The sequence below is a fragment of the Nothobranchius furzeri genome, chromosome 11 (assembly GCF_043380555.1).
Source record: "Nothobranchius furzeri strain GRZ-AD chromosome 11, NfurGRZ-RIMD1, whole genome shotgun sequence".
NCBI classification, from domain to species: Eukaryota; Metazoa; Chordata; class Actinopteri; order Cyprinodontiformes; family Nothobranchiidae; genus Nothobranchius; species Nothobranchius furzeri.
Window position 1 is genome coordinate 43,095,633 of NC_091751.1, and position 15,317 is coordinate 43,110,949.

The following is a 15,317-nucleotide window of genomic DNA, read 5'->3' on the forward strand; positions in this document are numbered from 1 at the left end:
AAAACTGGTTAAAACTGATCAGTTTCAGAAAAGAACATTTAAACTACTCTTTTACTGTTAGGCAGATTTCTCCTCATAATAAACCCAGAACAGTCAGAGAGCATCAGAGGTGGGCTCATCAGTGTCCTGCATCTTGACTCAATGACCCCTCCGGACTCCACCAGCGAGCGTGGGAATAATTCACCAGGAGTGAAAAGTGAAAGTGCTGCGCAGTGGTTAGAGCTGTTGCCTTGCAGCAAGAAGGTCCTGGGTTCACTTCCCGGCCTGGGATCTTTCTGCATGGAGTTTGCATGTTCTCCCTGTGCATGCGTGGGTTCTCTCCGGGTACTCCGGCTTCCTCTCAAAGTCCAAAAACATGACTGTTAGGTTAATTGGTCTAAATTGTCCTTAGTGAGTGAGTGTGTGCATGATTGTTTGTCCTGTGGGTCTCTGTGTTGCCCTGCGATGGACTGGCACTCTGTCCAGGGTGTACCCCGCCTGATTGCCCGTTGACCGCTGGAGATATGCACCAGTCCCCCCGCGACCCTACATGGACAAGTGGGTTCAGACAATGGATGGATGGATGGATGAAACGTGAAGTTTTCTCTCTCTCTCTCTCTCTCTCTCTCTCTCTCTCTCTCTCTCTCTCTCTCTCTCTCTCTCTCTCTCTCTCTCTCTCTCTCTCTCTCTCTCTCTCTCTCTCTCTCTCTCTGAAGCTCCACCAGCTGGAACATTCTGCACAGGGGAATCATGAGACCAAATGTTCATTTTTTGCAGCAAGTCTTCATCTAGCTGCCAGTAAAAGTTATGGGATGCTGGTTTCTGTCTTCTTTTATGATCTCCAGCATGAGATGGAGGGCAAACGTGGAGAGGATGTTTGTTTTTTAATAAGCCGAGCTGCTCATTAGCTCTTTCTGTGTAAGTGGGACTCATAACAGAAGAACCAGGAGATGTGTGGTGTTTGCATAATTTATGTTTAATTATAACTGTTCTATTCCAGAGAAGAGGAGCCAGAAACCAGCAGCATCACTGACTGACCTCTTGTGGTGCTGCAGCAAGTAACTGAAAACCTGCACGGAGTTCTAACAAACACATCGTGAAACGTGCAAAATATCATATGTGAGTTCTAAATTTGGTGCATTTACACTTTTTTTTAATGCAGTCTCTTATTGGTGTTGAATGCAAACCGGTGAATGCAAGAGGTGACTCATGATTTCTAAAACCTCAGGGTGCTGAAGTGATTGATAATTGTTCAGAGGTGTCAATCAGATAGTTTATGTAAGCTGTGCTGTTTCAGTTCTGCTTTCATCTGCATGAGGAGTGAGAAGTTCCAGTTTCCTCTCATTGTTTAGACTTTTTACTCATTAGTTTGTTGATTTAGAGCTTTTAGTCTTAAGTAATTTGCATAAATAAAAGCTGCAAAATGTTGCATTTATGAACATATTAGGCAGCATTCTGCTGTCAGCCATTTTTGTTTGTGCTCTGAGCGAAGCCACTTAAACTCGGCTAGAAGCATCAACATGTCTAACAAGACAAACATTTATATTTATAACGTCTGGGGCGATGGTGGCAGAGGAGTGAAGTGCCCATCCTATAACCGTGTGTGTGTGTGTGTGTGTGTAAGTTCCAGCACCATCTGTTGTGGTCGATTTGTGTCCTTGGGCGAAAACGCTGCATTGGCTGCTGGTGGTGGTCAGAGGCAGCCTTGTTTCTATCAGTGCACCCCAGGGCAGCTGTGGCTACAGAGTAGCTCATCATCACCAGTGTGTGAATAGCTGTGTTGTAAAGCACCTTGGGTGTGGGGGGGTGGGGGGGTGGGGGGGGGTGGGGGGGGGGTTAGAACCCTAGAAGGTACCTTTTCAAACACAAGCCGTTTAAGAAGACGGTTTAATAGTAAAGACTGTTTGTGAACCTGAGAGATAAACCTACTTCTGAAGACTGATGATATTTTTTGCAGCATTTGGTCAATAAAAAAAAAAAGTTTATACTTCAAACCATGAAAATCACATTTTTGTTTTGATCCATTTTCTTCTGCCTCTCAGGTCTGGGTGACTGATCCATCCCAGAGACCCCTCTCCCTCCAGCGACACTCTCCAGCTCCCTCTTAGTACCCATAGGTATCATATATTAACTAGATCCCTCGTCCGTGCTATTCATCAATGGACCCTGACGTCCGTACGTGGCGGCCATCTTACTTCGGACAGCTGCCCCCTCTAACACTGGTGTTTAGTGGTGCATGCACTATTTAAACAACTCTTAACATTCTCAATTTTCAACTGATTTTCATACGGTTCGATTTTTTAGAAACATTACAGACGTGGTTATGAAATATATCAGTTTTGGCAGGAAACTCCCCTTATTCCACTCCACTTTCCAGCCGTTTTCCCCTATCCTGTCAATTTCCCATAGACTTACCGTTTTAATGTCAACAAGATCTGCTCCTGATGAACTAGCTGTAGTTTGTAAACTGAGGTCAACTTATAAATATAAGTTTTAATATACCTTATAACTTTCCATATCAACTTATAAACGTATCAACTTATAAAAACTAAAATACCTGATTTAATTTACAGAAAATAGTAAAACAAAATAAATAAATAAATACGCAGGAACAGCAAACCAAATTTAAAGTAAAAACACCCAGTTCAAAAAACAAAACAACCTCAATGACTGAGAAAATATTTTATAAAAAGACAAATGAAGATACACAGAATATATTTTATTTACTTTGACTTTAATATTTGCAAGTAATATGAACCTAATATATACCTGCTTTGGCAAGTTATTATAATAATTTATATTTATTTCCACTTTCAGCCTGCAACCCATTTAAAATGAAAGTTTGAGAAGAGAAAACTGGGATAATTGTGAGTTAAAGTAAAGGGCTAAATAAAAACTTAAGAAATTAAAGAGTAAATGAATGACAGACTGACAGTTATGAAAAACTTGTTTATTACAGATTATACATGTTTTTGATAATAAAAATAACAGATCTACAGACAGATGCTAAAGCACATTGTGGTTTCCTACTGACCTTTGAAAAGGACAGCTTGTGCGAGCTTCTGTCTCACGCTGTCACACTGAAAGCTAAGAGTTGCTAATCTTGCAATGTGGTGCATCCTCAGCTTAAAGAACAGGGAGACAATAGATGTCAACAGTGTATGGGAGTGAGACTCAATTCCGTTCTGTCTCACTGATGTGCTCCCCAAGCAAAAAGACATCCTCTGACCCGATCCTCTTGTAGACGACCTCCAGTGGTTTGATGGGCTGTGATCGTCTGCCCACTGCTGCCTGGCGAATTGCCCACTCTGCTGCTCTGATGACCCTCACAGTACCTTCAGAGGGGACCACAAGACCCCCGTTGTTCTTCAGAGTCAGAAAATGGCAGCTGTGGTCATCACGGGCAGATGCAGCATCCATCACTAGGCTGGCACGGCAGACATCACAGGACAGCTTGGTCATGGCTCGCCGCTCAACAAATCCTGAAATTACAATTACCAAAGTAACTGGACAGTGTGGTTGCCTTCATACTTTACATAGGCCTATAGAACAACATGATGTCAGGAGAGAAATCAGACAAGAACCATAGTTTGACTACCTGAAGACAAACAAGTAATCATGATTAGTAAGTGTGGAATTTATTCGTTGTATTTATTTATCAGGGGGATTTGATAAGCCAGCAGTTTTTCAAAAGACTACAAACATCTTTTGTTTTTCTTCTGACTGCATTTTTAGGTTCTTTTTGAAACACGGGGAAGGTTTTTTACCTTGCTGACAGTTTTGATCGTGACGCCGCTGAGCGTCAGCTCTGAGGAAGATCGCAGACACTTCTTAGGGCAACTTCCCACCGCCTCCTTTCTCCATCTTTGGGAAATCTTAAACAAGCGACAAAATGTAAGCAGCTTTATAAATCATTGTAAATAGTTTACAGCCTTTTCCTTTAACATGAACATAAGACAAACAATAGTTAAACAAAAGGTGTCAAGACAGAAACATGCAATGATTGGTTAACCAAGAAGTCTTGAATTCAAGCAATTAAAATTTTTAAAAGCACAGTTAGCTGATAGATCTTAAACTTTGCCGTCACTGTTATTTATAAAAAGCAGTTAAAGGCAAAGCAGATCACAGAGACTTATCAGCCTAACACAGTTGAATGTTTGTTATTGTTAAATCTTACGAATGAAAGGAGATCCCACGTTGTCGTGATTGAAGACATCGTCTATTAGCGCATCCATAGGCAGCACAAAAGTCAGGTTGTTTCTCGTGTATTTCTGTAAAAACAAATCCAGCAATTTCCGCTATTTTAATATACTTCAGTCTAAGTTTTTTACATTTTTTTTAACAAAGTAAGCTGCCTGGAAAAAAAGGGCAATTTTCCCCTCAGCTTCCACTGAGGTAAAACATTGTAGGTAAGCGGCGCAGCCACGGCAGCCTCGTCTTCTCTAAGCCAAGTCAGACAGCTAATAAACACTAAAACATCCACCGAGACAGCCATTTAGACAAACATTGGGTTTACGTACACTTCTTAGTTTCGTTGAACCATACGAACCCTATAAAAATAATGACTGTGGTCTCTCTCTCAACCTAACGCGCAAAATAGCTTAGCCGGGGCACATTGTTCACAATTATGTTGTGTTTCAAAAGTAATAGCAGTAATTTCAACATGTGTAAGTATCCCGCACCAAGTTTATGTATCACACGGTTTGTAATAAGGCAAACCGTTTGTAAATCTGTTAATATTTCTTCGAGTTATAAATATTTTTATTTGAGCCGTGCACTCACCCTCAGCTAGAGAACGGTTAGCTGTCCGAAGTAAGATGTCCGCCGTGTAAGGACACTGTCAACTCCCAGTTAGGGGATCTAGTTAATATATGATATCTGTGGTAGTACCAAGGTGTTTTCAGGCCAGAGAGGATCTGTGATACCTCAGGGTATCTCATTTCAGTGGGATTTGCCTGGAAAACATCCAGAGGGCAGCAACTAGAAAGCATCCAAACCAGATCCAACAAAACAAGTGGACTTCCTTTAAAACAGGCTTCCTTCAGATGATGGAGATCCTCACGTTATCTCTACCCCTGAGCCCACTCCATGGAGCAAAGGCAATGTGGCTGCTTCCATCTGGGAACTCGTTTTGGTCATGATCCACTTGTCATGGCCACAGGCGAGGGTTGGAACGTAGACGGAGCAGTAACCTGAGAGCTTCGCTTTTTAACTCAGTTCACCATAACAGACTCATTACTGAGGACAAACCCCAATCCGTGAGAAGTCCCTCGGATTTATATGTGAACACTACATGCCCGTTCGAGACCAAACTCACGCCATCCAGCCCGACCAAACCTCAACCGTGCCGACGCTAATGTGTAGGTGTCATATGTCTTTTGGCTGGCCAGGGAACATCTTGGGATTCCTCCAGAGTAGCTGGCCCAAGTGGTTGGAGAGAGGGAAGTCTGGGCCTCTCTGCTGAGGCTGCTGCCCCACAAGAGCCGACCCTGGATAAGTGGATGCAAAGGTTGGATGGATGAATCACCCTGTAAGTCAAAAAGTTGTGAAAACATTTTAAAGAGTGAGCCAACAATGACCTAAAAACCTGGTTAAACCATGGAGACATTTACTGCACCTGCTGCAAAGATGCCATCTCTGAAACTGCGACAACGCTCCTTTCCGGTCGATAGTTTAAACACCAGTGATTCAGACTAACATTAGGTCAAAGGTTAATTATACCCTTTCACATGATCTGAGTGTGTGTCTCCAGAACTACGGGTGTCAGAACCTTAACTCACACTGATGAAACCAACTTATCCTGGTGGCTGCAAACTCCCAACAATGAATCTGGCTGAAAAAAATAAAGATCGGATTTGTTCCAACAAACTTGATGCTTGACAAATCTGCAGGGAAAAGTGGGATGAAACTGTTAAGTGAAAGGAGGGTGAATGTTTGTCAAATATCTTTATATTACCTTATGCTAGTTGGATGGAGCCTGCAAAAGAATCGGAGTTGCGATTTCACATCCCTCATCACTGTAACCCCTCAGACCAGGTGCAGGACGAGGAAGCAGCCATACATCACTCCATTAATAATGGAAGGTGTTGGGAACGGGCTTGTTTGTACGGATTATATAATATTCTACCAAACAAACACGGGGCAGAGACTGAAAAGTCCTGACATGTCTCCTCAGGAAGAAGTGTTGAAAGTTTAATGCTGTCGGAGACCTTAGAGAGGGTCGTTTGATCTAGATTACACCCTCTCTCCTCTTTATTTGACGATGCTCACACGGCTCAGCTGAGTCCCACAATATAAACTCATAATGGTCACGAGTTGGTTTGTAAATAATTCAGAAGGTAAACAATTCCTAGGCTGATATTCCTGCACACTCATTTTTGCGTCATTCCCTACTGTTTCGTGCTACGGAGGAGGATTAGGGCCTTTGAAAAGAAAGAGGAAAAAAATCTGACTTTTTTGACTTTGAGATTAAAGTCAGAATCCTTTCGTCAATGCTAATCCTGTTCCGTATCAAACTGATTTAATCTACTGAATAAACTGTTAGAATTTGCAGATGCACATGTACCAGCAGGGATTCCATGAAATAATCTCGAATGGTTTTTAGTTTTTACCTGACCCAAATAAATGTAATTATGCTTCCTCTAGCAGATGTTGCCGTATTTTGGTTCCAAGGAGAGTTGGGATAAAGAAAATATTATTCTAAATAGTAAAATCGATGTACATGCAAAAATTACACGAATAATCTTACCTTTATTTATCTTTTCCTTTCCTCAAAATCGGTATGGTTCCATCCATGGATGCAGTTTTGTGGTGGGGAGACAGGTAGGACATGTCCCTCCACTTCTAAAGTCAAAACTACGTCCATGGTTCCATCAGTGTTTTCCATGACCACCATTGGGGGAAAATCTCACCAAACACACCATCAATGTTATTTTCCAGATAACGAAATTCCTGTCATTAAAAAACGTTTCTGTATTTGTTTAATTTTCCTTTTTGACAGAAAATCAGAAACTATACCACAAACCTTTACTCAAACAAACTTGGATTTAAAAGAAAAATCATTTTGACAACATAAAACAAACATAAAAGCAAATTAAATTAGCTTAAAAGCCTAAAATATTTGCATCGATACTCCTCAATTTTAATTTTGTTCTGCACAAAGATTAATTTTACCTAGATGACAATTAACTGGTAAAAATCTTTATTAAGATTGGTTCCCTTAAACTCTTACAGTTCAAGAGTGAGAATTTAAATCACATCAATAGATTTTAAAATGAGTTAAAGTTTATCCAGAATCAGTATTTTGGCAATGTACTGTAGATTCCTTTGTGTCCAGTAGGTGTCCCCATCTCTCCCGGGTTCATTCAGACAAGGCACAGACACTTAACCCAGTGTTTATATTGAAGATACATTTATATATATATCCTTTTTTTCTTTACAATTGATTTTCTTTGTCGTATTAGATGACTCAAAAAGCACATAATACACTCAATAAACCAAACCTATCGAACATATGATTGTCACTTACTGCAAGTCACAAAGAAAGTACAAATACAGCAAATAAATAATCTACAGACATATTTACAATATGCACAACAAGAATTAAATGGAAGTGCAAATAAAGCTTTGGATCCCCGAACAGGACAGAAGGTAAGCGGATGCGTTTCCCGCGGCATGAAGCTGAGTCGTCGTAAAAGTCTGAAAAATCACAGAACATTTAAGCTTCCTGAATCTCATGACCTTCAACAATTAGTTCAGCAAAACAGAAATGAGCACGTTAAAATATGTACAGTGGTGTGCATTCCACGAGGAAGTGAAGAGCGCCGGACGCTTGCCGTTTGATGAGGATCAAGGCAACGACCAATGAGACAGGCAGGCAGCTGATGGAGGCAGGAAGAGAGAGGGGGATCCAGGAAAGAAAGAAACTCCTTGTGCTCTTTTTGAGTTTTGTTAGCCAGAAAAATAAAAGCACTGTACAACTCCTGCTACCTTCCTCTGTTCAGACCATGAAGGTAAAAGGAGGGCTGGTCAGAAGGAGGGGAACTGCACGTAGGGTCCTGTGTGCCGCCTCCCATTGGCTTGGTAACCCTTTTAACATAATGCACACATGTGAGCCGCAGTCATTCATTCTGCCCCAAACTTGTCATTCCAGGCAAACACAGAAGCTCCACGTTACCCAGAGTTCAAATACTCCAGCGCCACTTCGTAGCAGAACTTGTACTGGTCCTGAAACGTGCATGGAGACAAACAGGAAGTGTGATCAGTACATTTTAAAGGGTACGTGTGACTTTATAAAAAGTTATAATAGCTCTAAGGTCAATACAAAACATGTGCAAGAGGTTCTTTACACTAAATCCTTCTCCCATAAGGCTATTTCAGCTAATTTAGTCCTGACATTTTCAGTACCTTCCAGAATGAGCCGATTCAGGGTTCTGTCATTTTACAAAAACAAGATGGAGAATCAGAATGAACTTTACTGTCAAGGCCCCAGCGCCCTGAGGCATAGACATTTGTCTCCGCAGTAGGCCTGACCAACATTAAACACACAAAACATCTAGAACAAAAACAGATAAGGGCACATCACGAGCTGGCCACGCCCACCTCTCCCTGCTCAGACTGCAATAAGCTGAGAAACTCCGATATGTCCTTTTGAATGTGAAAGGTGGTTCTGTTGAAATTTTTTCATTGTTGACGTCATCCACAGGGACTTTAAAAAAAACGGCTTGTTTTAGGGACATAAAGCCTGTTTTCACTGTCGGAGCATTCAGGGAATTTTACCGGATCATGCATGCGCATGTCTCCATTTCACCAGGCCGGCCCAAAAGGACCAATTCCTGGGCCTCATCAGGGACCAACATAATGCCGGAACCAGAGGAAGGCCTGGTAAAGCGGCTGGGCGGGACTTGTGATTAACTCATGCTAATTGGTTGTAACTCATGAACTCGTGAAAATGATTTCAGATGTCGCCAAACAACCGGCATGTGTATAGTTGGAAAAGTTTCTGATGAAGCTCAATGGAAAGAAAATAAAATAAGCAGCATTCTTGCTGCTTTAAGATCGCCGTTTCTAAAATCCCAATGATGAAAAATGTGGCGGATATCCCCCCACAACAGTGCGATTTACGCTGCTTTCTAGTCTCCTGCATAAATAAATAAACAAATAAATAGGCTGTGAAAACAGCGCCTCTTCTGGTCACTGAACTCCACTTTTTACGTTGCACAGCTGCTCTCCCGGTCCCGCTCAGGTCATAAATTACGGCGTATCTTGATAAATAATTTTTTATGTTATTTATGTCCATGGGCGCCTTTTGGCGCTGATTAGTGACATCACTCACTGGTGAAATGATCGCAACATGCTGATGTCTTTGCAAAGTCCTGTCGCATGGAGTCACAACGGCTGAGAGGACAGAGCCAGCATATCTTCCGTCTCGATATTAATGGTAGGCTGTTTATATTGGGCATGCCTAAATTTGACCAATATCCGAGAGTGAAAAGGGATTAAATCTCACTTAAATATAGAATAAACATATTTTTGACCAAATATTCTTGTGTACCAAAGCAACATGATCAAATTATAACTTAAATTCTATAAAACCAGCATTAAGCAGCCAGAAGAAACGTTATTCACTCGTCTACTTAATAAAATCCAGCTCAGAGCCGAGAACAGTGTCCCTGATCAGCAGCTGATTGCATTGTCGCTGCAGTAGAGAAACTGCTCAGATCCTGACATTTCAGACTACCTGAACTGTCTTTAATTCTGTTTTTAACAGCTTTGCACAAGGAACAAGGTTACAATAATAAAATAAAAAAGTTGGCCAAATTCTCAAGTCAGATTTTTTAAAAACACGAGAACAATTCATCCACATCTAAAGTGGATTTTAGAAATAACCTTCCAGAAATCATTGTTAAAGGGACTATAAGGAAGTTTGACAGTCAAAACATGTATAGAAATAATAAATGTCTTCTTCATACATTCTCCTGCAATGCCCTGGTCCTGTAGAATGAGCCCTGTCATTTTTACTGTGATTGCTTGTTTTTCTGTAAAATCACAGAAAAAGAGAGATGCTCGGGTCGAGCAGGCTGCTTCATGCGCGTTCACGCTCAGGCATCGCCCGTAGCATTTGCTATCCGTAGCTTTAGCAGCAGAGAGTGAGGTAGTGCCAACTCAGCGACTTTGTCGCTGTTCCTAACACCTAGTGACAAATCTAGCTACATTTCTGAGGACCCTTAGCTACTTTCCGTATAACTTTCTTCTAGATATTTCCTGCAAATTAGCAACAAAATAGCCATTTTCACTCCGAACTGTTCTTTGGATTGACGTTGTTTAAGCTGTCATCAAGGATATAAACTTTACAGATAGATTCACTGTCGCTGGTGCTTTAGCTCACCTAGTAAGATGTCTGTCATGCAAATGACCCGCGTACAATTCCAGGTGTGAATGTAATTTGTTATTTGGAGTTTCTTTTTTACATTAATGATATATTTTTTACAGTAAGATGCCCAAAATTTTTTTTGAGACTTGCCGAACGGCACTGAATTCACAGATAAAAAAGATGTGGGTTCAACTTTCATTTTGGAACAATTTTTCAAGCAAGGGAAGGGAATGACCTGAGCATGCAGGAGGACTGACCCATCATAAACCTTTGTCGGCTGTGCTGAAGAGAAAGGTACAGAACCAACTTATTTAATTAATTAGCTGCGCGTTCTCCTGTCCTCTGTCCCCCCCCCCCACACACACACGGGACTGTCTCAGCTGTTATTTTCGTTAAGGAGTGTGCACGTACAGCATGCGCACCTCATGCAGGAGCTTACTTTTGAAGCTGCAGTTACGCGTTAGGCCTGAGTGGCGATCGCGAGCGTAAGAACTTCAAACTTCCTTACAGTCCCTTTAATAAAAGTCTAATTGTCAACATACTTGAGAAAAGAAAATGTAAAATGTCCTTTAGCTTTTATTTATAGAGTTAAGGGATAAAAGAATGAAGTGTGCTGCTGGGAAAATTTTATTCTAAGTATTTTGGGGGACTTTTTTCAAAGTGAAACGCAGAAACAAACCTGTGTCATGAAAAGTTCAAACAATCATATTCATAAATATCAGTAAAAGTCACTAAACTTCTTCCATCACATAGCCTCTGAGGAAATTAGCCTCCAAAAGGTCTGAGAAACATCCACAGGTGTAACTCTTTAACATTTATAGGGTTCATTGTGATAATTATCACCATTTTCACTGATATTTGTGATCAATGGTTGAATTCTGGTCAGAAAAAAACACAATTCAGGATTGATTTGAAAAAAAATTGTGAACTTTCTGATTAAATAAATAAATCTTACAATTTAAGCCAGATTTCTATATCTGTGTCCTATCTCTGATACCTCATGGTGATTAGTGTAACAAACCAGTATAATCTGCTACAGTGGTCCTCACCAGTAGGTCCACCATGTTGGGTTTGTTGTTCCTCAGCGTTTTGACCGCATGAAAAACATCCACTGAGTGCTGGTGCTGGAGCATCTCACACACAATGCTGATGGCACAGAAAGTCCCGCTGCGGCCGCCTCCGTTCCTGCAGCAGTTGCAGAAACATTGGATTTAACATAAAAGGACTTGTGGCCAATGAGGAGCAGTTTTGTTGCAGTGAGAGCTTTCAGTCAGTAGGTGGAGATGTTTCATTTTTAATGGAGGTGCTGGTGGTTGTGGGAACTTACAGACAGTGGACCACAGTGCGTCCCTCACCCCCGTCATACTCCTCCTGCCACTTGTCCACCTGTCGGATGAGCTTAAGGAAGGAGCGTTTGGACATGGGCGTGTCTCTGTACATGGGCCAACCCAGGAACTGGAACTGCTGCACCATCCGGTACCCGTCCTGAGGCTGCGGGGACAAGGATGCCCTGGTTAAAGCGTGTCAACACACATATCAGAGGAAAGGGTGGGATAATCACTGCTGCACACAGATGCAGTCAGATAGTAGAGACACAAGACTGTTTGAGAGCAGACAAAGAGTAACTCAGGAGATGATTGTGGTGATAAGACGGAGTGATGGATGAGCACAGCTGCTGCTGGAGACACATGTATCGATCAGAAACTCTCGACAGTGATCGTATGTGATTAAAACGTCTTGTACTTTACATGACGCCGCCTCTGCAGACCAGATAAGATTACAGTGTGTTAATAAGAGAAGGAGCCATCGGCCATCGCAGTAAAGAGCTTACACAGGTGATGTCAGCATGGGGGGGGGGGGGGGGGGGGGGGTCTTGACCCGTCTGAGCTGGGAGGTCACATTTGAAAAACTTGGTTGCTGTCCTAAGACGGATCTTACTTTAAACTTTTATTCAGCCTCTCATTCATAAAAATGTCTCTTCTGGTGAAAAACAGTCAAGTGTCCTGCCTAAGGGGCTAAAAAAGAAACGCAAAAGATGCGATTTCAACTCGTTTAATTTGTTTAAATACAAACACTTAATGTTCCAAACTCTGTCAAAGCCTGTTTCAGGGTGAATGTCACGCGTTTACCTTGTCTCTTGTGTTCCTGCTTTTTTTTGAGTCAAAAGGATTAATTAAAAAACACATAAAATATATTTGAATAACAAAATTTACCAAAAAATATTTGAAAAATAAATTGCAGCCAAAATTTCAAACCATCATTTTACAATGAAGCATAATTTTTGGATGCAGTGCCTCACTTATCCGCTTATTGTGTTTAATCAAAAAAGCTTTTTTTTTTTTCTCTCTTAACTTGGTAAAAAGAGACTATATGTTCCCAGAAATTGGTGTGAAACTCTGATTTCTTCCTTTTTAACTACAGGTGAAAATTTCTCAAGCTGTCTAAAAGATTTGAGGCAATCACACCTCGGTCCAATCACCGGCGCAGCTGTGGAGTTAAGGCAAAAACGAGGCCTGAGCGGACAGGCCTCCACACGTGTGGGATGTGTGAAGTGTGCAGTCACAAGAGAAATTGGCTGCGGTGATCACAACAAGGAAGACAAACAAAAAGCTGCTCAAAAAGAGAAGAGGCCATCAGAGCAGCCCACAGCCACGGGTCAGCAAGGTCACATTTTCATCAGCGTGGCCCTACTGAGCTGCCGTACCCGAGCCGCATTGTAGATCCGGAATATTCTGCTGATGATGTCTTCCTCCAGGTCAGCGGAGACAAACTCCACCTGGATAGGGCCGTGGCGATGGACTCCATTTTCTGGCCAGTACTGTGGACACAGCTGAACAAAAAACACACACACACACACACACACACACGCACGCACGCACGCACGCACGCACGCACGCACGCACGCACACACACACACACACACACGCACACACACACACACACACAAAAGAAATAAAATGATTAGTTTAAAATGGCCTGTATTTGACATAGTGCCTTCTAGAGTCCTGGAACCCCCCAAGGCGCTTTACAACACAATCAGTCATTCACCCATTCACACACACATTCACACCCTGGTGGTGATGAGTTACGATGTAGCCACAGCTGCCTTGGAGCACACTGACAGAGACGAGTCTGTGGGACGCTGGCGCCACCGGTCCTTCCGACCACCACCAGCAGGCAAGGTGGGTTAACTGCCTTGCCCATGGACACAGTGACAGCAACAGACTGAGCAGGGCTTGAACCTGCAACCTTCTGATTATGGAGTGAGAGCTTGTGCTCCTGTGCCACCGTCTCCACAAGTTTTAGTTCCAAAAACACAAAATAATGACCAAGTTCACTTGTTTTTTCAACTTATTTGCTGTGGATCAAACAAATATATAAATGTCCTGTGAGTCAATCTTTGTTAGGGAAAAAGCTCTCACTCTCCTGTTTCAGGAAGTAGAACTGAGCCAGATCAGAGTTGAACTTCAGACAACAGGACTTTTTTTTATATTCAAACATCTCGCCTCTGACTGACTAAGTGCAACGCGACTCTACTGCTGACTCTGTTTGTTCTGCAATGTTGATGTTTTATCTCCACAAATAACACGAGCCCCGAGGAGTTCTGCTGTGTGGTGGAGCTGCTAATGCTAACAGTTAGCTTCTGCTTGTGGAGACACTACCTGCTGTTTCAGCCGTCCCCGCGGTGAGCCTAGATGCTGAGTCCATGAGTGTTCAGTGACAGCGTGACGTAGATCTGTCAGGCTTTACTGAGAAGCTAAGGCAGGAGAAAGGTGTAGGAGACTATTGTCATGTTCAGCCAGCATGTGAAACTCAGAGTGACCGATTATTAAAGAAAATAAATAAATAAATAACTGTTTCTCAGTGAACTTGGCCTTTAAGTAAAATCAAAACAATTCAGTTGCTTTTATTTGTTTTAACTGTTTTAACCAGGACTCCAGTTTTGCTAAATGAAGATAGCTAAAAACAAATGTTTGATGAGTTATGAATAAAGACTTTGGCAGGTTTGATGATTTGCTAATTTTAGAGGGTGTAGTCAGACACACGACTCCCCTACGCGTCTTTCTATAAAGGGACACGTTTGCAGTTTTCTTCACAGTTTCTCAGATACATTTAAATAATGAAGCATTCAAGCACCAAGGAACTTAAATGTGATTTTTTAAAAGGAAGATTTATAGATTTATCAAAGCAAGACATAAAAAAGAATCAAATAGATGTTTCTCTTTTGATGTTGAGTGTAATGACTTTCATTCTTTTTTCTGTTACCAAAAGCCAATCAAAGTGTTTTCATGTTTCAGATTGATGAACATTTCTACTTTGGAAATGGCTAAAAAAACTGAAGATTATTGGGCGGATTTTGTTAGATTAAGACTGAAAAAAGATTAGAATAATAATAAGAAGAATATAAATACCTAAAGCACAAGAAATATCTATAAAACTTGTGTTAAATAATTTTCTGGTCTTCTGATATTCTTGAGCGGAGACCCTCTCACCCCAGTGGTGTTCTGTTGATAAATACGTGAGTGTGTAATGAATGGAGGACCCAGGAAAGCGAGGCGGTTTGGCGAGACCGACATCCGGATAGGCCGGTGGATACTTTCTGTTATTGGTGGAGGTTTTTCGACAAATGAGAGAGAACCACTTTTTTCATTTTTTCATTTTTTAAATCAACACAATATATTTACAGTTATACTATGTTAGAATGTTGTTAAGAGGGATGGAAATAAGTTTTAAGCTAATTTGTTTTCCAAATTTGCCATTGTAGCTTTACCTATTCTGAGATTTTGCCTCTTTTTGCAACTTGCTGTACCGATAAACAAAGATGTATCACCTTCTTCTGCAAACAGCGTGGAAATAAATACCTCTTCTCAGAACATCAAAAATCCATCAATAGACTTCAGTAAAACATCAGCAATTAAAGCAGGAGGAAGTTCAAAAACCAAGTTGTTGATGGTGTAACGGACTC

At 41.4% G+C, this 15,317-nt stretch overlaps 1 protein-coding gene across 7 annotated transcripts in view; it reads right to left on the reverse strand.

The window, feature by feature from the left end:
• Positions 1 to 7,157: 7,157 nt before the first annotated feature.
• ptprma (protein tyrosine phosphatase receptor type Ma) overlaps positions 7,158 to 15,317 on the reverse strand; it is a 244,746-nt gene continuing 236,586 nt past the window's right edge. For all 7 annotated transcript variants that reach the window (XM_070541591.1, XM_070541590.1, XM_054742532.2 and 4 more), the window contains 4 exons: positions 13,056 to 13,181; positions 11,679 to 11,842; positions 11,401 to 11,536; positions 7,158 to 8,205 (listed from right to left, as the gene is read on the reverse strand). In XM_070541591.1, coding sequence (XP_070397692.1) covers positions 8,152 to 8,205; positions 11,401 to 11,536; positions 11,679 to 11,842; positions 13,056 to 13,181 — 480 coding nt within the window. In that variant the 3' untranslated portion in view covers positions 7,158 to 8,151. The remainder of the gene's footprint in view (positions 8,206 to 11,400; positions 11,537 to 11,678; positions 11,843 to 13,055; positions 13,182 to 15,317) is intronic.